Here is a 23,188-nt window from a genome sequence, read left to right on the forward strand (position 1 = left end):
GCGAGACAAGCAGGGGAAGAAAGATGGAATTGGTCTGCTTCAAGACACTCCTTCGAGTTTCTTTTCATTTTCCTCACCCTTTTAATGGCTGATGAAGCTGCGCATCATTGAGGATGCTGCCTTCCCCGCAGGTGATGCGCATGTGTTGAGGCCGGCGCCATGCATCGCTTGACGCCAATCCATCAGCCGCAAGAAGGCGCAGCAGTCGGGAAGAACTCTCGTTCGCGGCTCGCATCTTCACCCCTCACCGTCCTCTTCGGCGTTTTCGAGCCTTGTCACCTGAGGTGTCTGGTTTTGGTTCAGTGAAGCTCCGTTTCCGGAACTGGGTCGCGGACCGTTTGTGAACTTTTTTGGTCCCGCGGGTGCGACGCTGCGAAAAGATTCCATGATCGAGACCGGGGTGTCCGGACCCAGTTTTGGTGCTCGAGCTGTCAAGCAAACCGATGGGATCGGCGAGGCGCACCGTAAGACGGGGGGACTTCCGTGCTGTTTTAATGGGTCAGCTTATTTTTACTTTCTGAACCCCAGATTCATGAACGAAGACCCATCCCAAACGGCACCAAACTCGACCGCTTCTCGTGAACCATCCTTTGCAAAAACTTCAAAGAGGTATTGAATTGTCGGCACTCGTCCCGCACTAGTAGCCCGTTTTCCGGGCGGGTTTCTGCCGGTGCCAGGAAAGAGCTCTCTGCGTGAGCCACGGATGCGCCCCGGGCTTGCTGTCACGAGTCGGTTTAGCCAATGGAATCCCCTCAAAAACGCCAATCAGGCAGTGCTCGCCAAACCCCGCCAATCTCGACCCGGCTCATTTCTTGGAGGGTTTCATGGCGCATCGTCCTGCGTGGGCCTTGGGCCTGGGCCAGTTTCCCGTCCCGTCTTCCATGTGCCAGGTTCCCAGGCGCAAACATTGATTTTTCGGCGGTCCCCCATCTTCCACTGCCCAATTTTCAGCCTTCGGGGTGAGAACATGGCACGGTTCCAAAACGCACCCTTTCAGCTGTGCTGTCTTGGCACAATCCCACCTCCGTTTCCCGGCTCCAAGACCTGAGGCTCGTGGTTCTGATGATCAAAGTGCTGCGAGATCCTTGTCCGTTATTGTCGCTGGGACCCTGACGGCATGGAGGCCCGCTGCAGTGGTTGGTTGGACGCCCGCCGGGTGCGTGGTGAAGAAGGTTAAAGTTGGTGCTCCCCGCCCTCGTCGGGCAGTGTGGCCTTGTCTTTCATCCGTGTTTGCATTTTTTTGTGCCCCGCGGATTTTCTGTCGCAAATTTCGAGCCGCTGTCAACCTCTCGCCACCTATCGATCGTCGTCAAGTTAGGTAGTTATCCAAGTCGCCGAGCTCCAGTAAAACATCATCATGGCTGGCCAAGGTCTCGTCGCCGTCGGCGTTCCGCCGCAGCCTCTCTGGCTCCTCTACATTAAGATTGCCGTCCTGGTCCTCTCCCTCATCGTCCTGGCCCTCGCGGCCTATTCGCTATCCATTTTGCCCTACGGCTTCGGCTCCGGCGCTGGCGGGTTGGATATCTTTGTTGTACGTACCTCCCTGCTCGCTCATCCGTGACCGCACGAGCCTTGTCGTCGCAGTGCTCTGACCTGGTACCATCGCAGGCCGTTCTGAACTTCATCGTTTACGGCGCTACCGGTGCCATCGAGCTCTGGGCCCCCCAGCTCTTCTACCGCGTCGGCGCCCTCGTCGGCTACATCCTCTCCGTCGTTTTCTGGCTTTCCGCCTGGGCTTGGTCGGCCAACAACGCATCCGCTTGGATGGCTTTGGCCAATTTAGGGGCTGGGACTGAATCAATCGGCGGCGCCCTCGCTGGCTGTGCTGGTCTCGGCGCCATTGCTTGGTAAGTGAAGCGCTTCGCGCCCCCCGAATTGACGTGGCTTTCTGGGCTGCATACCCGTGGCGAGACCCGGGCTAACACTTTCAGGGTTCTCGTCATTGTGCACCTCGCCTTCTTCATCCGCGCCTGCGTCGTCGACGGCGCCGCCGGCTCTGGGCAGGCCGAGCTCGGCCAAGTCAAGCCCGAGCAGTACCAGCAGCCCTACCCTGCTCAGCAGCAACCCTATCCTGCTCAGCAACCCTATCCCGCCCAGCAGCCGTATCCCGCCCAGGAACCGTACCCCGCTCAGCCCTATGCTCAGCCGCAGCAGCAGCAGCAGCCGTACCCCCCTCAGTAAACGGCTGCTGGTTCGGGTGGTGTGTTTTTTACCTTGTTGATGAGTGCAGCGGATGCTTAATGTGGGCGGGTTTGTCGGACGGCAATGAGCGGGCGGCCGCAATTGGTTTCGCGGCATTTTGGTCGGTTTTGACGAAGAGGCGCGTTCTTGGTTTTTCTTGCGCGCACACACACGCGGTGTGTTCAGAGGTCCGGTTAGTTACCAAGTTAGAAGTGCGATCGATACCCAGTATGTCTTGAATACGATGCGATTTGTTTCCACGGCTTGCACATCTTCACTCGCGGTGGATGCAGATGTTGGTTCTGATGCGTTGAACGAGCTAAGGCACTTGACAAACTTACTTTTCCTCCCCCCCCCAATAATTACAAGTATTCCTCCATCCCTCCTCTTCGCGTTTCGTAATCTGTACAGATTACACACTCCACACTCCACACCACCACCACCTCGCTACCGCATCACCAACCCAACCCTAACCCCCGTGCCCCCACACCCTTTCTCACCCACCCCGCAAACTCCCACCCGTCAAACCCGTGACCCCCCACTCATTCCCCCCCCCACTCACCACTCACCACCCCCGCAAAACTCACCACCCCGGCCAGCAGGCCCATCGCCCAGCGCACGTGATTCCGCCACGCCCACGCGTCCACCAGCTCCGCCATGCCGGCGCGCTCCGCCCACGCGCGCGCCGCCCCGCTCGCCGACTGCCGCCGCACCCCCGCCCTGCCCGCGCGCCGCGGTATCGTCATCGACCCGTCCCCGTCCCCGGACACGGCCCCGGCCCCGTTTTCGCGCTCGCCGTTGCGGTCGCTGTCGCTGTCGCGGTCCGGTGGTGGTGGTGATTGTGGTGGTTGTGGTGGTGGTGGTGGTTGTGGTGGTAGCAGCAGCGCGGCGGCCTTCCACTTGCACGCGCCGTTGACGCCCGGCTCGAAGAACAGGAGGGTGAGTGGGAGGATGGCGAAGGCGAGGGTTGCGGCGGCGAGGTGCAGGTTCTGCTGCTGCTGATGCTGTTGGTGGTGGTGGTGCTGCGGAGGTTGCTGGGGTTGTTGGGGATTGGAGGGGTCGTGGTGGGGGTGGTGGGGGTGGGCAAAGGCGAGGTACAGGTTGGCAAGCACGCTCGCGTGGATCAGCGGTGCGACCCACCGCGGGCCCTGCTGGTAGAGGGCCAGCCACTGGCGGGCGAGGAGTTTGTGGTCGGTGGTGGTGGTGGTGCGCGCGAGGAGGTGCATGGTGAGGGAGTATTGGAAGGTTATGCCTGGGCGAGGGGTTGGGTTAGGTTGGTGAGTTGGGGAGTGGGTGAGGAGGGACAAGGGGACGGAGGTGCATACCGGCGTAGAGGGTCGGCATGGCGATGCCTGCCCATTGGGCGAGCGTGGTAAGAGTTGGGAGAGGCATCTTTCGATGGGCACTTTGTCAATAACTTCACTGTTTCCGTTTTTGTTGGAGAGTTTTACCGGCGTCGTGAGCCGTTTGTCGGGGGAACGGTGTCGTGTGAGAGAGGGGCTGCATGTATTTTTCGTGACACTATCTCAGTACAGATTACACGGTTCTGTATGATACGCGTGATTACGCCATGAAGTGCACTCAGAAACAGACGGAAACAGAAATGCAAACAGTGGAAAAGGAGAAAAATGGACAAAAGCTTTTTAGCGCAACAAAGGAGCACCTCTCCCACCGACAGGACCCTCAACCCCTACGGCTGCATTCCATAAGTATGATCTCTTCCTCGCACTTACTGTTACTATACCGAGAAGACACCCACCGTCTGCGCGTCCCCATCTTTGCTTCCTCTTGAGCTTCGAGAGGCGGCGTTACGGGCACGAGGTTATGGCGTGCAAAGGCGGGAATGACCAGCGCGAGGGCCTTCTCCAGGGTTGGGGCCAGCTTGGCTTCGACGGCTTGCTGGGCAATGGCTGTGAGGAGCGTGTTATCCCACACCCGCACGCTGCCGCTCTGGAGGGGCGCTTTTGTCGTCTTCCCGCCAACCTTGGTGATATTGGCTGCGATGGCAAAAATGAACAGGGAAAAGAGTTCCTGCGCGCATTGCGTCACTAAGGTCGTGTTGACCGCCGCTGTGACATAGTATCGAAGAGTATCCTGTGGCGCCGAGCCGCCAGCACCGTTCTCGGGGGACAAGACCGGTGCATCATGGCTGGTGGTCGCCGCGGCATCCCTGTAACTGGCTGTCAGCATCACCACTTGTTTGAGCGCCGTAGGAGGGCAGCACACTCACTCGAATGGGTATGCAAGATGCATCCCGAAGCAGATGGTTGACTCCGCCGACTCTCTCGACTCGCTCTCATCACAATCATTGCCGGTCGGGTTCTCATTTTGCTGCTGCTCGCCCTCCACCACGTACACGTTGCATCCAGTCCACTGTTCCAGCGTTTTCCTGGCCGTCGCAGAGTTGAATGAAGGTGATGACGATCCGACTTCCCCAATGCGGCAAAACTCTTGCGGCCTGTAGAGGTCATTTTCCTTGAACAGCCTTCCTTGCAGCTTGGAGCCCGGCCTGGCGGTAGCCAGCCTGTTCAACCACAGAGAGATCGTAGCACACAACTCCCTAGAGTCTTTAAGGACCCAGCGTTTATGCTGCGAGCGATCCTCCATCGGCGCGGGAACCAGTAGGAGATGGTAGGCAAGCTGTTCCGTCACGAGACTACGGTCGGGGGACTCGTTGCCGTGCGCCAGGGAAACTAACCACTCGAGATTGTTCCTGTTGGAGTCCCTGTCGTACGAATCCGACTCCCTGCCGAAAATCGGCCCGGCCTTCCAGCAAACATCCGCGTGGCCCTCAGATCTCAGCAGCTCGGCGACCCCCTCAAGAGCCCTTTCCAGTTGCTTCACCGCTGCGGTCACCTCGGGCCGCACGAGATGGGACATGTCCCGTGCGGCAGCAGTGAACCTCTGGACCTCCACGAGTGGCCCAACAGCCGTAGTGTTGCCGTCATTCGCCCGCTGTCGGATTGAGCTCACCGGGGGTTTAGGCGCTTGCGGCCGGGTGATGACGTCCACAGTGCCGCGGTTCTGCTGGCCACCACGTAGAACATGCAGCCGGCCCGTGACCAGTCCCCAGTGAAAACCAGTTGCCGGAAGGTTCTTCGCCTCCTTGATCCACTCCCGTATTCCACCTTTTTTTTTTTCGAGAGACTTTTCGCTCGCAGTGATGGAGATGACGAGAGAGGCCAGTTCCTGCGTGTCGGCGACTTCGAAGTTCGTCGGGCTCAAGGTAAGCTCCCGCCGGCTAAACGTCCGGAGGAAAGTCACCAAGCCCATAGCGACCACCTGAGTCACTCCGACCTCCCACTCAAGGAACCATGTGCCGAACCCCTGAAGGATGCTGCCGGGGACCGTTAACACCGACAGCACCATCGCCATTTGCATGCTACCATGGTCAGTAACGGTACAAGTGTTGCGATGAGGACGTGGGGTTGAACTTACTACCACCGGGGCTTGATCATGTGCTGATTCCGCAGCGAGACATGGACATCCATGTTCTCGTCCTCAGTCTGCAGAGGCTTGAAAATTGCGTACGGGGGGAAGTACTGCGCTTCGACGACGCAGCCGCGCTGGAGCCAAACCAGAGCCACCGGGGGGTCAGCCACCAGGATGTCAACTCCCTGGGGTTGAGCCACCTGGGGTTCAGGCACCGTGGCGTCGGCCGACTGTCGTGGACGGAGACGCCACCACCGCCGCCTCTCCGTGGCGTCGGCCGGCTGTCGTGGAAAACGCCACCGCCTCTCCGTGGTGGCGGTGTTTGTGATGTACCCGGATGCGAGCAGCCCCAGGAATGTCAAGCCTGCGCCAATAAAAAAGCAGATGACCCCATTGTTTACTTGTTGCGCACCGGTGTCAACCCAAATCCCAACGAGGGCCCAAGCGGCAATTTGGATCACCATGCCAGCCGCAACAGCGCAGGAGCTCAAAAGGCGTCTATTCCAGCTGCGTTTCCGAAGATTCAAAGTGAAGTTTGGAGATCCATTCACCATGAACTTGAAATCGTTATACTCGTGCTTGTTGAGGGTGTTCCCGCCGTTCTCAAGTTCCCAATAAGTGGATGACCCTCGGGGTTTGTTGTACGGGGCCAAGTGGCTCTGAAGGTCTTTGATGTTTCCGCTCTCGGTGATTATGAGAGTGGTTATGCTGCCCGGTGGCAAAAACCCCTTAGTGCGAGAGATGGTCGTCCCTGTCCAGGCCTCACAGACTTCGGTGGATGTGGACGACAGGAGCTCCTTCTCAACCACGGCGGGTTCGTCTCGAGACCTGCATTATTGACGCCTTGGTTAGCGACCGCCCCATACCCTGCCTATCAGACGAACATGACACATCCCGGGGTCCTTCCTTACCTTCCAATCAAGGTTTTCAGCCATGGCCACCCAGCGATCCGGATAGTGCTCGCGACGATAAAGATGACGCCAATGGGGCATGAAGCAAGCAGAAAGTAGTCTTGCGAAGAGACGATCGTGCTGAGGAACTGCCTCGTCACCTGCTCACCAAACAGACTCATCCCAGCTCCAAGGATGGATATAATCTGCTGGGCCGTCTCGCTGGCGCTTTGAGTTGCGCCTCCATCGGGAGGATCCATGATGAAAAGATGAGCGCAAATCAGGGCAAGTGAACAGCAAACATTAAAAGTGTGAGGATTCCAGACAAGAGGGTTAGGCAAAGTAAATAGGACAAGCTTGAAAAGTGCAATGGGTCCAGACAAGAAAGGTGCCGGAGAACGGGTTGTCTCTGCGGGAGTGGGGGGGGGATTGTCTGTATTATTATCTTCAGCCATCGAGAGCAACACTCCCCCCCCAATATCCCATCTTTGCCGAATCGCGCCGTGCCGAGCAGCCGCACGAAACACCATACACCATTTCGGAGACTCGCAGTACGCCGGGACTGTTCCGGGCTGCCCTGGCCCTCGAAATCTTCACTGTTGTCACTCCCGGGGCTCTCGATGCGGCGGCCGCCGGCAGACCAACGGACCCATGCTGCAGTTTGAACTTTACGGTTCTTCTCCTTCACTGGTTGCCCTGGGCGAGAACCCACAGCAGCCTCGTTGAAAGGTGATAACCCCTCTCGGTGACTGGCAGCTGAACGGCATGTCTTGCCTCCAACCATGGGTCCCAGGGTTTGGGATGCCCCCCAGCCGGTGTTTTCCAATCTCTCCCTTCCGCGACACGGCCCAGCGTTTGCTCGGCGTGGATGTCCCTGGGGGGGCCAGAATCATCCGTCCCGGCCCCGCTAGCAATTTGCGGTTCACGGGTGACCGCTTGAAGCTACCTATCTTCCTGTTCCCTAGAGGTCTGAGGACGAGTTCCGGATGGTTCCGCTTGAGCCGGTGGGCGTTTGATCGCTTGACCAACGGATACCTATACCGACGTGTCTCCGGCCCAATCAACGCCAAGGGACGTCCTCTAGCTTTTACAGCTGAATCGGGTGTTCTGACTTTGCGTTTGCTCAGGTAATATCTGAGTAAGGTACCTGGTACTTAGCTATGATCTTGCACACGCTAGGCTGAGGACGGGGCGTTGGTTTGAGCTACGAGCACTTTACCGGCGATGGGGACATTTGGTGTAACCGATGAGAGTCTGGTTGATTTGGGTCGGTGGGTGCGGGATCCCGACGGGACCGCCTGAAGCAGTCAAAGTGGAGGTGACGGGTAGCTGCTTCGATGCCGGCCAGGGTAGACTGCGAAGTGCCAGTGGACGCTAGTAGGGCACGGAACGTGAGCCATCATCCGCCGTCCCTCCCGAGTCAGAAGTCCACGAGCAATCAAAACGACCTAATCGGCCATCGCCTGTTCTGGGCCCTTTCAGACGCCCCCGTGACTGTATCGAGGGGTTTGCACAGAAGCGCGGACAAATATGTGCCCACACACCTGTCAGTTGTATGTTGAGGCACGGGGAGTGGCCACCAATGATGGCTTGCGATGTGGCCGACCTGGGAATCTGAAATACCTGGCTGGGCCTACGATTCGGCGCAGCTCACTTGCTGTGACATGTGCGATCCGGAGAAAAAGCTCACGTACTAGACCTATAATTCATATTATTCCTCGTTAATTCCTCGTTAATTCCTCGTTATCTTTCCCCCGTTCCACCTTAGTTATAATTCCCCTTCGGGTTCTCCATATTTTTACCGCCGTCACTATCTCCTCCACCCATTTCGTATTTTACAAAAGACCGGCGAGGAGGTACCTTCGTCCCTCAACTCCTTACCTCCCTTGGTACCGAGGGACAAGTGCTAACCCAGGGGAGACATTTCCTGCGCACGGCCCACATACTGTGTGGGCAGATTGCAGGGCTAACTCCCATATCTTCAGCGCCGAGAGCGATCTGCCTGTACATTGTGGCCCTCGATGTCGCATTTTGTGCAGTTGAAGAAACTGTGAACGCATCGTCTCCAACACTGTTAAATAGGCTGCTGAGGGCTTGTATTTTCTTGCCTAGAAAGCGCTTCACCTTCGCTTTTGGCCCTATCTTCAATTCAAATTACGGGGCAGACTGGACAGCTCCCTCATTTTTTGCCATGGCTTCGAAAGGTAGGTACCTAGGTACCTCGGTACCTACCTAGGTACCTACCTCGGTACCCATTGTGGGTACCTATGTCTGCATGGGCTTCGGGAAATTAAATTACAGGGCATGCTCAAGGGGTATTCCATTGGGTGATCGTATTGTCTGATAGCCTAAGAGATCCTAATGATAGAAAAGGAGAAATTCATCCCCGGGGGAACCTCTACAAGGCACGTAGGTACGCTCCCCAACCTGACGACGGGATCATGGCTCGAATCTAGAAGTACCTGACTGATGAGGGATACCGGGTGTGACCAATGAAGCCGGGTTGTTTTGGGTGGAGAGAGAGAATCTCCGACTCGGACCGCCTGAAGCAGTCAAGCGGAGGAGACAGGTAGCTGCTCCCGCCCAGTGGACGCTACTAGCATTTAACCCGAGTCACAGGGTGTGAGCTATCCTTAGGCATTCCACGTAAACCTACGAACATCTCATCCCTCCTACGCCAAGAGTGGACGTAATCCAGGCAAGGAACGCATTCGGAGAAGTCATAGAAATACGACCAATCGATAGGGTAACCTGGTAGGGAGTCGAGTCTGTGTCTGGATTCGTGGCCTAGGACTATGCACTCTTTGCAGCTGAAGAAATGATGGCCGCATGGTTTCCAGCGCGTTCGAGGTTGTGTTTTCATGCCTCGTAGCAAGCTAAAAAGCTTCGCGAATATAGACGTGGCGCCCGCAGCTTCTCTATCCATTGCCATAGCTTCGTGGTCTACAGCTATACCTTCACAGCGGAAGAGGAGAAGACCCTCATCAGTTATTCCCCCACTCCAGCAGGTTTCACATTGGCAACATGTCCATATGATGGGGTCATACTGTGCTATAGTACTAGCTTCGAGAGGTTTGTTTGCAGTGCCACTTCCTATATCTTTAGTTTCCTGTTGATGTTCCATTCTAAGTAGATACCTAGATGCTTGTGCGCTTTGGTGAAGATACCTATGTAAACTAAAAGTAAAATAAGAGTTTAAATTTAATGTTAGAGTAAGATAAGTGGGGCGTCTCTCCTAGTTTAGAATCAAGGCTTGACACAACGCAATCAACTCAAATATTGGGGTATATTTGAGTTGATTGGGCCAAAACTTGACCAGATTTGAGTTGATTGTATTTGAGTTGGCTGGAGTCAAATCTCGTCAAATCCCCACATATAACCCTAACCTCCACCAACCCTCCTCCTGATTCCTGACTTGCACCCGTCAGATCTATCAACTTTATCAAAACGCAGTCAAACTAATTGATCTTGCAATGGGCTAAGCAACTATCTGTGTGGAAGCCCTGCAAACGAACTCACAATCCACCTGTTGTGGGCGCCCAGCGGTTACACAGGGTCAGGTTGGATGTGGCTACTGTAGCGGTTGGGGGCATTTTGCAGGGCTCAAGTGCAATATCTGGCTTGGCAAATCTAACAAATCTCACAACTCAAATCCAACTACTTATTTGATTGACGAAAACGTCGATTTGCGTTGTATTTGAGTTGAATTGAGTTGATTGAGTTGACGAGATTTGCGTTGTGTCAAGCCTTGTTTAGAATGAAGTAGTTAGGCTAAAAACTTATAATATATAGAATGAATATACCTGGTAGTTAGAAAGCTCTAACACCCTAAGGTACTCTCTCTAACATTCTCTAGTTCTCGTTCAACAATGGTAGAATATTCTTCTTTATTACTAATATTTTCAGAGTAGAAATGCTAGTTATTTATTGTTTGAATGTCCTAAGTTAAAGGAGGACCATCTGTTCCCTGAGACGAGACAGGCAGTAAATACATGTCCTGTATGTGCAGGAGAAAGCAACGGAAATCCGGAAACCCTAAAACTCACGCACGGAGTCGGGGAACCTCGCTCGTTCAACATCTTAGGTTGGTTTGATCTCCCCGACCTCGTACGGGTGGGTGGGCTTGGTGCACCGAAGGGTACTGTCACTCGGCTGCTTGTTCACGTCCCTGCTTGAGTAGCTCGCTCGTACGTTTTTTTATTTTACCTTACCGCGTATTTTCAACACACAGAGACTCGTACCGCCAGTGGCCCGTTGATTTGAGCACCTGGACGGAGTCACTCACTCCCTGCCCGGGTGAGCCGGATTGGGCCGGCTACCTACAGGCAGGTACCGATGTCGGCCAAACACAGAACGACGAAAGCCTGATTAGGCCAGCAGCCAACGACACCCATGGATGTCCCTCGGCCTGGCCGCAGGTCGTCTCTCAAAAATCCCGTTCCATTGCAACGTGATTTAACTCTAAACTGAAATGGATTCCAAGCCCGTTCAGCCGTCGCGTTGGCTCAGAGTGAGAGTTGGCGTCGGGGTCGTGCGGTGCGGAGGGCTACCTCGACTCGTTAGCGGGCGACGAACACTCTCTGGGCCGCGGGAGAGCGATGGCTTGGGGAATCGGCGAATCTGCATGTACCTATGTATGTATGTATGTATGTACCTATGTACAGGGGTCACGGTGCTGAACCGAATCGCAACTACGGTACCTCGTCCCAAATAGGTCCTGTGTACACAGGAGAAATCGGCAAGCCGTTGTGGGCACCTGGGATGACCGTGACTTCCAATTTTCCAGGTCCGTTACAACTTACAAGGACGACCACGACCGACCGCTGTTGTATTAGGTGATTTGACGGCTCCGCCTTCTTCACGAGCAGTATCTCTTTTGGGGATTGTTATCGCCTTTACTTGCGGAAGAATTTCCTTGAGAAGGACTCTAGGGGCAAACAGGTGCTGCTTCCGCCAAGATGCCGGGACTGAGCACAAGCCCGTCTGGCTCCCTTGTCATTAGTTGGCAGCCGAGACCTGAACCGTCGACTCCCTCTCCGGGACGGCCGTTTTGGGCTTCAAGTTTGCTGCGATGCCATGCTGCTTCCCGCGACATGCCAAACGGTTCGCGGCGGTGAGTGCGGAGGCGGCTTGGGTTGCCCACTGGGAGGAGGCCCCAAAAGAAACCCCACGGAAAGGGTAAACGACCGATTTACACTGGTAGGGAACCCGGCGAAGATTCAAGCAACCACACATGAATGGTAGTCCCCCGAGCTTCCCCCGAGCTTACAGACGCTCTGATCACAGTCGTCTATTTCTCAGACCCCAACATGCGACATGCATGATGCACCCGGTCGATCGGAGTCGATTGCAGTCCATCAGATGCGAGCTGGGCCCGCCCGGGCGCAACCTCATCAACGGCGAATCGACTGCATCGAACCGGAATTACTTGTAAACGGGGCCCCGTCACTCGGGGGAGGTCCCTAGGTTCGGTGGGGTGTGTGAAAGTGGGCGTGCGCATTCAATTGTGGCTCTTTTTTCCCTCGAGCCGTCTCCGTGTGTGCTTGGTCGCAGGCGAACTGCCAGGATTAACGACATACCTGACCGACTTCGTACGACCTGCCTACTTGTGTGGGTGGAGCGCTCCCCAGCAAACGGAAACCTGAGATTTAGGTGGTCGGGAATTGGTCAACGGTGGGCAGAACACGGCTGAGATGACAAAATTCATTTCACCTTGACCGAGATTTTGCGCTGGCTGCTGGTGATTGGGGGCTTCCATGTTTTTCACTCAGCGGTCCCACCCAGCCAGGCGCGTTTCCCAGAAGAGATGGAGTTGGGCGAAACTTTTTATGCCCTCTGTGCAGAGTTACACAGTAGTCCCTGGTTATCGGGTCGGGCCAAATCAGGCAATGCAATCTGCGCATTCGGGAAATGAAGATGCGTCACCCGGCCCGAAGGCTCTCTCAACGTGCGCGGCCTGCCCATGGTGGCCTTTCATCGGTCCAGTGCTGGGCTCGCATGGGCCTGGTATGGTTGTGAGGGCGCGAACGGGTGTGTTCAGCCCACGTTCCAACAGCAGATAAACGACAACCGGACTGTTCTCAAGGGATACACGGCATGGGATGTATTAGAGGAAAAAAGATTAGGCAGCCTTGGTTTTGTACCGGAATAGGAATCGAACCCAGTTGTTCCCACAAATGTTGTTTCCTTGCCAAACTCCATGCTAAACCCGTTAATGCTGACGATAGTTCTCACAAGTGTGCATCTCTGTAATTAACCAAGTTGCATAACGTGGCGAGCTTGCACAGGCAAGAATCAAGGACACAAACACCACCCGCAATCAACCAAACTCCCCTAGCCTCGCCCCCGCTCTCCCAAGCCAAACCCCCGGCGTCCTAAAACCTCCGCAAGAACTCCTCCAACGAAACCGGCTTCCGCACAGCGTTATTCATGCCCTCGTGATACGTAACCCACACCATCCCGGCCCCGCCCGCCTCTTCCCCGCTCGCTTTCCTCTTCTTCCTGCCCCCCGGGCCATCGCCGGCCGCCGCATTCCCGTCTGTGCCGGCCACCCGCGATGGCTGCTCGGCAATGACTCGCCCGAAAAAGTCCCGCTTCACGCTCGTGTGCTTGTCGTCGGGTCGGCGGTTCTGCAGGGTGAGGGTGGCGTGGTTGTCTTGGTTGGCGCCGAAGGCGTCGCGTGGTGGTGGTGGTGGTTGGTGGTGTGGGATGGCCAGCCCGCCGCCGGCCTTTAGGCGGGCTTGGCGCGCCTCGCTGTCCCGTTGCGCGAGGGTCTTGTACAGTTCCTGGTCGAGGACCTGGCGCACCGCGTAGCGGGTGGGCGCTTGGGAGGCGAGGATGTACGCGGCAGCGGTCTCGAAGGTGGCGAGCGTGTCGAGGTCCCTGTTTCTGGGTTAGTACTCGTCTCGTGTTTTGTTGGGGCGGGGGGGGGGGGTTGGAACGGCGGGGTGGTTGGACGTACGGCTCCATTCGGTACACCCACTGGGTTCTCGTTGCCGGGCCGGCCGCCGCGTCCGGCTCGATCTTGCCCTTGTGCAGCGCGATGCCCACCTCGGCCAGCACCCGCGCGGCGCGCTTGACCATGGCCTTCTCGGCCTCTCTCCGCACCGAGGCGACCGCGCCGAACTTGTCGTTGCTCCCGCCCACCATGACGGGCTTCACGTCGGGCGAGACCAGGCGGATCAGGTAGGGAAGGAAGTCGGTCGCGATGTGCTCGGGGCTGCGGAACGCGCGCGTCAGAGTCGGCGGCAGCTGGGCGTGGATGCCCTGTAGCGCGGCGCGGTTGACCTTCTCGGCCTCGTACGCGGCGTAATCCGCCCGCGGCCCGGAGAACGGCAGGGGAGGTTCGTTGGCTTCGCTATCATCGGCTGTCTCGCCCCACTTTCCGCCGCAGCCGGACGTTGTCTGGGGCTGGTGCCGCCGTGGCGACGCGAAGAGGTGGTGACAGGCCAGGATGGGCTGGCCGACGTAGGGTGCGAGCTCCCATTCCTGGCTGGAGAATATGCGGGAGGAACAAGTGTCGTGGAAGTGTAACCATTCGTAGGCAAGGTCGGGCTTGGTCAAGAAGGAATCGTCGTTAAAGTCGCGGTTCGGGTATTCGAGGAAGATCTCGGTCATGATGCGGTCGACTTCGCCCGACGTGTCGATCATTTCGCGCAGGCGGGTCATGGCGTACTTCTTCTGTTGCTCGGCGAAGCCGAGTTGGGCCTGGGGTTGCTCGTGGCGAGTCGCTTTGGTGGTTTGGAGAGCCGGGGCGGACTGTTTTGGGAAACCGGCGCCTTCTTGGAAGATGCGGGTGACGATTTCTTTGGCACCGCCGCGCCCGAGACCTCGGGCGCCCCCACCGCCGTGGGCGAGGTCGCGAATAATATGACGGTCAAGCCATTGCCGTGTGAGCGAAGGGGGGGTTTCCGGAGAAGTTGCCCTCAGCCGACCGGCAACCCATTCTCCTACCACCATGACGCCTCGGAGGTCGCCCTCTGCGTTGCTCTCCGCCCCCCGTTTGGCGTCGATGCCGCTAGTCATCCCCCACGCGGCCTCGCACAGCTTTCGCGCAGCATCCTTGTCGCAAGGGATGCCCTCCTTTTCAAAAATGGTCTTCAGCCGGGTAACCACCGCCTCCACAGTTGGTTTCCCGACGTGGATGACCTCCGCCAAGCCAGACTGCCGCAGTGGGCGCAACGAGGGATGGTAAACGTCGTTACAAATAAGAACCAGCGGCCTCATCTGCCTAAAGTCATCCCCCTTCTTCTTCCTGCGGCCCGTCCCGGACGTCGTCGCGCCTCCCGTGCTGTTCTTCTGGTCTAGCAGCACGAGATCGATCAGCGCCTTGACGAAGCCACCCTCCCCCGAGCCTCCGGAGCCGCCAACCACACCGTCGACCTCATCCACAACCACGCACACCGGTCGAGCCACCTTGGGCTGCTTCCCCGGTTCCGGCTTCCTGTGCTCCACCGTCTTCACGCTCTCGGTACCCAGGCTGGTCCGGATCCGGCCCTTGACGACGTCCTTGCTCCGCTCGTCGCTCGCGTTGATCTCCATGACCTCGTACCCGGCCTGGCGCGCGCACACATGCGCCAGGGTCGTCTTTCCAAGGCCGGGCGGGCCGTGCAGCATCAGGATCTTGCGGTGGGGTTTCTCTTCCTCCGGCTGGTGCCCCTGCTGCCCCTGTGGGCCCTGCGGCTGCTGCTGCTGCTGCTGCTGCTGCTGGCGGTGGAGGCGCCTGATGGCCGGTTTGCTCTTGCTGGCGGCGTGCGGAAACACGATGGGGTCCCAACGCTTCAGCCAGCGGAGCACCTGGCGGTTGGTCAAGTCGTCGCCGCAGAGGTCCATGAAGGTGCGGGCGCGGTATTTCTCGGTCCAGAGCATGGTGCGGTTGCGCTTGGCTTTCGTGAGGTTCGCGTATTGGGCTTCGACGGAGCGGAGGGGGTCGTCGGCGTCGGCGGGCAGGGTGACGGGCGCCGTCGTTGTTGCAGACTTGGTCGTCTTGCGGGTTCGGGCAAGTTCCTTATTCGCATCGTCGATGAGCTCGTGGATGGCGATGCCGTAGTAGCTCTTGTGTGCACGGCCTTCCTTGGTCCTGGAGCGGGCTGCTACCATGTTTGCGTACGAGACTGCGGCGGTGGGCTTGCGCTCTCGGACAGGGATCGTCTGGGCGGAACATGTCGAAATCTGGTAGGAAGCCGGGCGCGGGTCCTTGCTGGTGAATGCGGCTAGTGTAGGCAAGCCCTGGTTTCCGAAAAGACGTTCATAGCGTTCCGCTTCTTCCCCAAATTCGCCGTGCAACTGACTGTCGGGTGGAGTTGAGACGACCACCTCGGCGGCAGGCAACGTCTCGTTCAACCGTCCCTCCACGGGTTGTGTTCTAGCATCCGTAAAGGAGCGTCGCGTGTCTTGTTCATTTTGGGTGTCTTGGGTGTCTTGGGTGCCTTGTTGGAGCATGCGCCGCTTTGGTGACGGCTGCTCCGAGATGTCGTCGCCAGAGTCGTCCTCGGCAAGGAAGCCGCCAAGAATGCGAGGCTTTGGGGGCTTCGACGGGTTGGGAGGTCGTGGTCTCTTCGCGGTGACCGGGGAGGAGCTGGCGGGAAATGTGACGGGGGATGAAGGTGCAAGCATTGTGTAAGCGAGTGATCCGTGTTATCACTCAAGTAAGGAGTGTGTAAAAATCGGGGGAGCAAGCTGGTGTTGGTGTTGTCGCTGCGGCGCGCAATTGAAGACGCGCTTCGACGGGACCGCGACAAGTGGGCGGGTCACAAGAGATGGTGGGGCAGAGCGCATCGGCCCCACCTGCCACAAGACGAGGAGCCTTGCCGAGGCAGACAAACCAGTTCTCTTTGTATGGTTGCCCATCGTTAAGCGGCGTGGACCTGCTGCAAAGCACCGTGTCCCAACCTGCCGGCGAAAGCTGACTGTGACCGGTTGATGGCTGCGTGCTCAGCGGACCTGGCGTCGCTTGGGGCTTTCAATGTACCAGGTAGGCTTGCGGACCAAAACCAGGGAGCGGCGAGAAACCGCACCTCGTGTTTGAGGCTGCTTGGGGAAGGTGGGGATCGCACGCCCACAACCAAGGCTCGCCACAATTCAAACAATCCAAATCTGAAGGCGTAATTGAATTGATTGGGTTAATATTTGATTACGCTTAATTAGATTTGATCTGTTTGACAGGAATCAATTAATTGCCTAGCCCTATATATAACCCTAACCCCCCCCCCCCCCGCGCCCTTGGCCTTCCTGACTTGCAGTCGCCAATCTATCAACTTGAACAAAACGCAAAACGCAGTCAAATTACGCCGCCCAACGCCTCGATCTGGTGTTCAATGGTGGGTAGGGGGTGCGCGCCGCCGGGAACGCTTGCGCGGGCGGGTTTCAAATTCCACAGGCTGTATACTGAACTGACTGACTGGCTGGGCCGCCTCTGGGCTCCGGGCGGGCTGGTTGGTTGGTTGGCGATGCGAATGTCCCTACAAACGGGCCCTGTTGTGGTAGCGCCATTAGGGGTCTGGGTTATACAGGGCAGAGGTTGGTGGCTGTAGCGGGGGGCTGGGCTGGTTATAGCTAGTTTAAATAATTTAAATATAATTGATTAAATTTACCCTAATATTTAATTAACTAGGTAGCTAAATTGGTTTATTTAGATTTTGTGACGAACCTGTCTCTGGACCCGTCCTGTTAGGGTTCAGTATCGGTCGAAGGTATTCTCTCAAGGGTGCTTAGGTTCGGTGCAGCCAAAGGGTGCACAACAAAGACTTGTCTCAACAGTAGGCTCTCGAGCTTGTAGCGAACTGTAGTTGTGATTGCTAACTGGAGAACTCCCAGAGCTCTCCAGAACGAGTGACTATATACTGCTATCTAACGTGTTGATCCCTCTGCTCCCTATGCTCCCGAGGAGCGATGGGAGCGTCGTGAGCAGTGAGTGCGGCGAGTGCTCCCCGTGCTCCCTTCCTCGAGAGGGAGCGTCGGGAGCGCTTTCACTTGTCGCAACGATTGGCCGTTGGACCCTTAAATGATTGGCCGGGACGTCCCGCATCCCGCAGGCCAAGACCGCGTTGGGCCTAATCCGTGACACGATGCCCCTCCTCCGCGGTCGACGTCCCGACGACCTTATTCCCTTCCGTGGTTCTTGTCATAAGGAGCCGGCTAGTCCTCCTCCCTTCGTCCTGGGGTGGGTGTCTCCCTTCTTTCTGCGCCTCTACCCATCATGCCTCCTAACCGTGTGCGAAAGAAACGATCGCAGAAATCCAGTACTGATCGCCGCCGCGATCGCGCATCCGCCCGAGACGAGTTTGCCGTTGAAATGGCCCGTTGTTCTCGTTGCAAAGAAAAGAACATTCCTGATTGCCGCGTGCCTCCTGAGGACGACGTCTGCACCGCATGCGCCAAGGTGCACAATAACAATTGTGACTCCTTCGGTTACGATAGTTCCGCCTTCCAACGCTTGGTCCTGCAGAAACGTCAACTGGACAAGGAGCGTCAAGAGGCCGATCAGGCCCTAGGCGCCGCCCTCGCGCGGGTTGACCGCTTGCGCCGTCAACACCAGTCCTTGGAGGATCAGGCACGCCGGATGTTTGACCAGGAGGGGAGGGTGCTGGAGGAGCAAGAGCGCCGCGAGGCTGCCGTCGCGCAGCCGTCTTCGAGTGCCGTTGTCGCTTCTCCCCTGGGTCCTTCCTGGGGTCAAAGGTGTGCCCCCTCTCTCTCCTGCTTCTTCTCGTCCTCGTGCTGACTATGCTAGTTTCTTTTCGGACGACCCCTTCCTCGCTGGGGTCGACTTGTCTGCGGGGTTTCCCTTGGTCGATCCGGGTTCCTCTGGTGGAACTCCTGAAGTTTCTCGGGGCAGTTGAGATTTGTAGCTGGTTGCCATGAATTGTCTTCTGGGCCAAAGTCCAGCCATTTGACCAAATACTCCAACTGTCCTTTCGTGATGCGTGAATCTAGGACTTCCTCAACGTCCCATTCCTCCTCTTCGTCTTCTGCCTCGGCGTCCTTGTCGAGTCGTGCGCCCTTGGGCGCTGGTTCCAGAAGTGAGATGTGGAAAACGTTGGTCCGTAGTCGCATTGTCGAGGGTAACGCGAGAGCGTAATTGTTCTCCGAAATCTTTTTGTCGATCTTGAACGGTCCGACTTTGCGAAAGTCGAGCTTCCTGCTTGGTCGCTTCGTGCGAAGATTTCGAGAAATGAGGTAGACTTTGCCCCCCTCCTCTAGGCGAGGTCCCTCGAGCCTGTTTCTGTCGTAGAACTTCTTCATCCGTGTTCGTACGAATTCGAGTTCTTCCTTGAGCATCGCGTGCAGCGAGCTCATTTTGTCGGCTTTGACTGCCGCTCTGGGCACCGAAACTTCGGGCCCTTGTCGCAAATCTGCTTCGTAGCCGAAATTCGCGAAGAATGGTGTGACCCTGGTGGTCTCCGTGACGGTGGTGTTGTAGGCGAGTTGCGCTGTCGGCAGCAGCTCGACCCAGTCATCCTGCTGGAAATTGACGTACAACCGTAGGTATTGTTCGACGACCTGGTTGAGTCGTTCCGTCTGTCCGTCCGTCTGTGGGTGGTAAGCGGTTGAGAGCTTACTTTTCGTACCCAGTCTCGTCATCAGAGCCTGCCAAAACTTTGATGCGAACTTGGTGTCTCTGTCCGTGATCCATTCCTCCGGCCAGCCGTGGACCGAGGTGATGTTGCGGTAGATCACGTCTGCGAGTTGTTCTGCTGACCATGTCTCCTTGTAAGGGAGGAAGTAACTCCACTTGGTGAGTCTGTCCACCATCGTGAGGATGCTGTCGTATTCTACTCCCGTTACTGAGTCCTTGGAGGCTGGTAGTTTGGTGATGAAGTCCATCGTCACCGAACTCCATGGTCGTTCTGCAACTGGCAATGGCTGTAGTAGCCCGTACGGCTTGTGTCGTCCTGGCTTGCTCCGCTTGCAGAGGTCGCATTCCGCCCGGACCTCTTCTGCCGTCTGCTTGATTCCTGGGAAGTCGTAGTTCTGCTTGACTTTCGCAATTGTCTTGCTGATTCCCATGTGTCCTCCGAGTCTCGACTCGTGGATCTTTCGAATGAGCTCCTTTTGGTCACCCAGCCTGACATAGGCCTTGTCGTGGTACCAGAGTCTCGTTCCTTCAAGTCGCAATCCCGCGATCTTGGATTCTGGCTCTTCTTGCCATGCATCGCGTTCGTCGTCCGCGATGATTCCTTGGAAGTCTTGTTCCAATCTTTGTTCTCTGAAGGCCGCACAGCATTCTACAAACGGTTGCAGAGGCCTGGCTTCGGGATCTTCCGACTGCTGCTGAAGTGCTGCGATCTCGTAGTCTTCAGTCGGTTGGGAAGCGTGCCGTAGCGATCCGTCTGTCTGTTGATGTAGCAATGGTGGTGAGGCTTCAGACGTGTTGTCGTGGTGATCCGCTCTCCTACTCAAGGCATCCGCTCGTGCGTTTTCTGAGCCTTTCTTGTAGTGGATCGTGAAGTTGAATTCGGACAGAAATTCTGCCCACCGAGTTTGTCGTCCGTTCAGCACCTTGGTGGTGGTGAAGTACCGTAAGTTCTTGTGGTCCGTGTACACCTGGACTTCGTGTGTCGTGCCGCTGAGGTATGGTCTCCATTCCTGAAATGCTTCGATGATTGCGAGAAGCTCCTTGTCGTGGATCGGGTAGTTAAGCCTTGGTCCTTCGAGTTTCTTGGAGAAGAACGCAACTGGGTGAAGCTTGCCGTCCTTGTCCCTCTGACCAAGTTGTCCTCCGATCGCGAAGTCCGAAGCATCAGCCTCGACTTCGAAAGGTGTGCTTGGATCAGGCAGCATGAGCACCGGGTCGGCGATGATCGCATCGCGGATCCGCTGGAAAGCCTGCTCGTGCTCCTGCTTCCACTGGAATGTGGCATCCTTTTTGGTAAGTTCGTGCAGAGGTCTCGCGAAGTCGCCAAAATTCTTGATGAACATTCTGACGAAGTTGGCGAATCCGATAAATCCTCTGACCTCCGTGGCGTTCGTCGGTGTCGGCCACGTCTTGACAGCTTCCAGTTTCTCGGGTTCGATCTTGACCCATCCCGGGGAGATTTCGTAACCCAGAAACACTGTTTTCTTGACATGAAACTCGCTCTTGTCCTTGTTGACTGACAATTTGTGCTCGTGCAGTGCGTCCAGCACCTGCCGCACGTGTCTCTTGTGTTCTTCGAGTGTCTTGGAGTAGATGAGAATGTCATCCAAGTAACAGACTGCAAATTTATCGAGGCAATGTCGAATTGCGTGGTCGATAGCGGCTTGAAATGTCGCTGGTGCGTCGGTCAACCCGAACGGCATGACGAGGTACTCGTAGTGCCCGTAGGGTGTCCGAAAAGCCGTCTTCCATTCGTCTCCTTCCTTGATGCGGATGTGGGCGTACGCTGTTGGAAGGTCGAGTCGTGTGAAGTGTTGTGCTCCTGACAGCTGATCTCGAAGCCTCGAAATCAGTGGCAGCGGGTATCGGTTCTTCACCGTCTCGTTGTTCAACTGTCGGTAGTCCACACACATCCTGAGCTTCCCATCTTTCTTTGGAACGAAGAGGACTGGGTAGCCTGCTGGAGATGTCGATGGTCTGATGTGTCCTATCTCGAGATTCTTTTCGAGATAACTCCTCAACTCTGCATCTTGCTTCTCGTTGGTGTGGTACACCTTGAAAAACTTCAACTGGGCTCCTTCCTTGAGTTTGATCTCGTGATCCCAAGGTCCGTGGTCTGGTAGCCCTGCAAGATGTTTTGCCGTGAACGCCGGGTGCCCCTTGTAGTCGTCTGGGATCTGCCCCGTCTTTGCGTTCTTCGCTGTACCCTCGTAGTACGCGAACTTGTTGTTCCCAGGCTCGATGCTCGCTGCTTCGAGTTCCCTGACTTCTTCTGCTGCCAGCTCGATGCTTGCCGCTTCGAGCTGATTGACCCATTGTTCGTGTTTGAGCATTCCGTGCTCGTCGACTGAGACGACGGCGATGGTTCGTTCCTCCCGTGCCTGCTTCTTTCGTCGTGTGCCGCTTCTTCCGGACTCCAGAGTGCGTGGTTCTGCACTGGCTGCTTCCTGCGGTGGGCCCGTAGAGGGGGTTCGTTCTGACCCGCTGCTCTCCCGTGGCTCCTGTTCTGCGCGTTCTCCCATCGAGTTGGTCGGATGCTCCCGCTGTTCCCGCGGTCGCAGATGGCCATCTCCCTTCCAACTGATGTCTGGGTCGTATTCCTCATGCCATGGGCGCCCGAGAATCATGTCTTTCTTCGGCCCCATGTTTACGATGTCGAACACCACTTGGGTGGTTTTTCCTTCCACCTCAATGTCGAGTGGTTCTGTCTCTCGTCGTACCCATTGTGTGTCGAATGGTCCCTTGACGACGTGTGGTTGCTTCTTGATCCTCCATGGGATTCTGAGTTGATTCACAAATGCGGGCGAGATGAGATCCATCTGCGCTCCTCCATCCACTAACGCGAGGGCTTCGATCTTCCCCCATCGCGCTGTGATCCAGAGCCTGTTGTCTGGCTTGGTGCTTCGTACAGCAGCTACTTCGTGTTCGTCTGCTGGGAGGTCGTTGTAAGGCTTCTGCTTGCGCCAGTTCTTCCTGTACTGCGCAGCCTGTCTCCGTTGCTGTGGAGTTAGCGGTTTCCGGGCCCCTCGGAGGGCCCTGAGCCGTTTCCCAAGCTCTCGTGGTGTTTCAAGGCGTCCCTGTCCGCACCTTGGCTTGCGGCGTCAATCGTCTGGTGTTCTTGGAGCCATTGGGCCGCCCATGCCTCAACTGGGCGCCTCTCGTTCCTTCGGGACGCTCTCGTCCTCTGGTGTGGCTTCCTCTGGGATTGCTGTTCCATGTATCCCCAGATTTTCTCGTCGGCGTGTGGTAGGCAGTCTGCGCTTCGGCATTCGTTGACTCCTACGCCCGCCATACAGCGTCGGGGCCAGGCTGCCTTGGGTTTAACCCTCAGCCTGCCCTCGTGAGTGCGTTGGGTGTCCCACAACATGCTTGCGGGCGCGTCGCCGCTGTCGTATACCCATCTGATGGGTAGGGGTTGCATTCCCTTTTCTTCTCTTGTGGGCCAGAAACCGTTGCGAAATTTGTCCTGGAAGTGGTACCGACATTCGTGCGTGATGCACTGGAACCAGGGCAGGTAGATGTGACTTTCTTTTCGTGGGTCCACCCGCTCGTGGTCTTCTGATAACAACTGGAATCCCTCCGTGTTGTTCTCGCCCCGAAAACCCCACCATTCAAGGTCGGAGGTTTGTCGTCCGGCGCGCACGATGTGCTGATGTCGCGTCCAGTATTCTTCCCAGCTCTGCTGTTTTCTTCCTTTCGCCGCATTCTGTTCCTGTGCGTAGTCGAAAAGTTGCTCGGGGTATCGTACTCCGTTTTCGTATCCTTCCGCCTCTTCGGTGGGTCCATCCCACGGTGTGTGGTGCGGAAGTGCCTGGCGGATGTCGTCCTGCAAGGCCTGTGCCTCTCTTAATGTCTTTTCGACGTGATCCCCGGCCCTGTTGTTGGCCTCGGTGATCTCTTGGACTCGTTCCCTGGCGAAATCGAGTTCCGCGCAAAGTCGTCCGTACTGGTCGTTCCTTCTCTGGAGAAGTTGCTCGAGTTCTTCTTTCTCTCTTGACAACTCCTCGATCCTTTGCCGTTGGCTTAGGACCTTCTGTTGCAGAAAAATGAGGTTCGGGCTGACTCCTCCTTCACCCTCGTGGGTTCGCCATTGCCCGTCCTCTTGCTGAAC

General features: G+C 56.8%; 4 protein-coding genes across 4 annotated transcripts; 2 read left to right on the plus strand and 2 right to left on the minus strand.

Moving 5' to 3' along the window:
- Positions 1-1,203: 1,203 nt before the first annotated feature.
- B0H64DRAFT_180040 (uncharacterized protein) lies at positions 1,204-2,303 on the plus strand. The gene is made up of 3 exons (XM_062798901.1): positions 1,204-1,531; positions 1,609-1,847; positions 1,932-2,303. The coding sequence occupies exons 1-3, from the start codon at positions 1,358-1,360 to the stop codon at positions 2,179-2,181; spliced, it is 663 nt and encodes a 220-aa protein (XP_062657600.1). The 5' UTR covers positions 1,204-1,357; the 3' UTR covers positions 2,182-2,303.
- Positions 2,304-2,966: 663 nt separating this feature from the next.
- Positions 2,967-4,068, plus strand: B0H64DRAFT_399530 (uncharacterized protein). The gene is made up of 2 exons (XM_062804022.1): positions 2,967-3,433; positions 3,507-4,068. The coding sequence occupies exons 1-2, from the start codon at positions 3,183-3,185 to the stop codon at positions 3,733-3,735; spliced, it is 480 nt and encodes a 159-aa protein (XP_062657601.1). The 5' UTR covers positions 2,967-3,182; the 3' UTR covers positions 3,736-4,068.
- On the minus strand, positions 3,464-4,476 carry B0H64DRAFT_180077 (uncharacterized protein). Its single transcript, XM_062798902.1, has 2 exons — positions 4,412-4,476; positions 3,464-4,351 (listed from the first exon to the last, which is right to left on the minus strand). Exons 1-2 carry the CDS (start codon positions 4,432-4,434, stop codon positions 3,865-3,867), a joined length of 510 nt encoding a protein of 169 aa, XP_062657602.1. The 5' UTR covers positions 4,435-4,476; the 3' UTR covers positions 3,464-3,864.
- An 8,101-nt stretch (positions 4,477-12,577) lies between these two features.
- B0H64DRAFT_475617 (uncharacterized protein) lies at positions 12,578-16,561 on the minus strand. Its single transcript, XM_062808110.1, has 2 exons — positions 13,465-16,561; positions 12,578-13,385 (listed from the first exon to the last, which is right to left on the minus strand). Exons 1-2 carry the CDS (start codon positions 16,116-16,118, stop codon positions 12,878-12,880), a joined length of 3,162 nt encoding a protein of 1,053 aa, XP_062657603.1. The 5' UTR covers positions 16,119-16,561; the 3' UTR covers positions 12,578-12,877.
- Between the last annotated feature and the right edge of the window lie 6,627 nt (positions 16,562-23,188).

Source organism: Chaetomium fimeti (genome assembly GCF_033439085.1).
Source record: "Chaetomium fimeti strain CBS 168.71 chromosome Unknown B0H64scaffold_5, whole genome shotgun sequence".
NCBI lineage: Eukaryota > Fungi > Ascomycota > Sordariomycetes > Sordariales > Chaetomiaceae > Chaetomium > Chaetomium fimeti.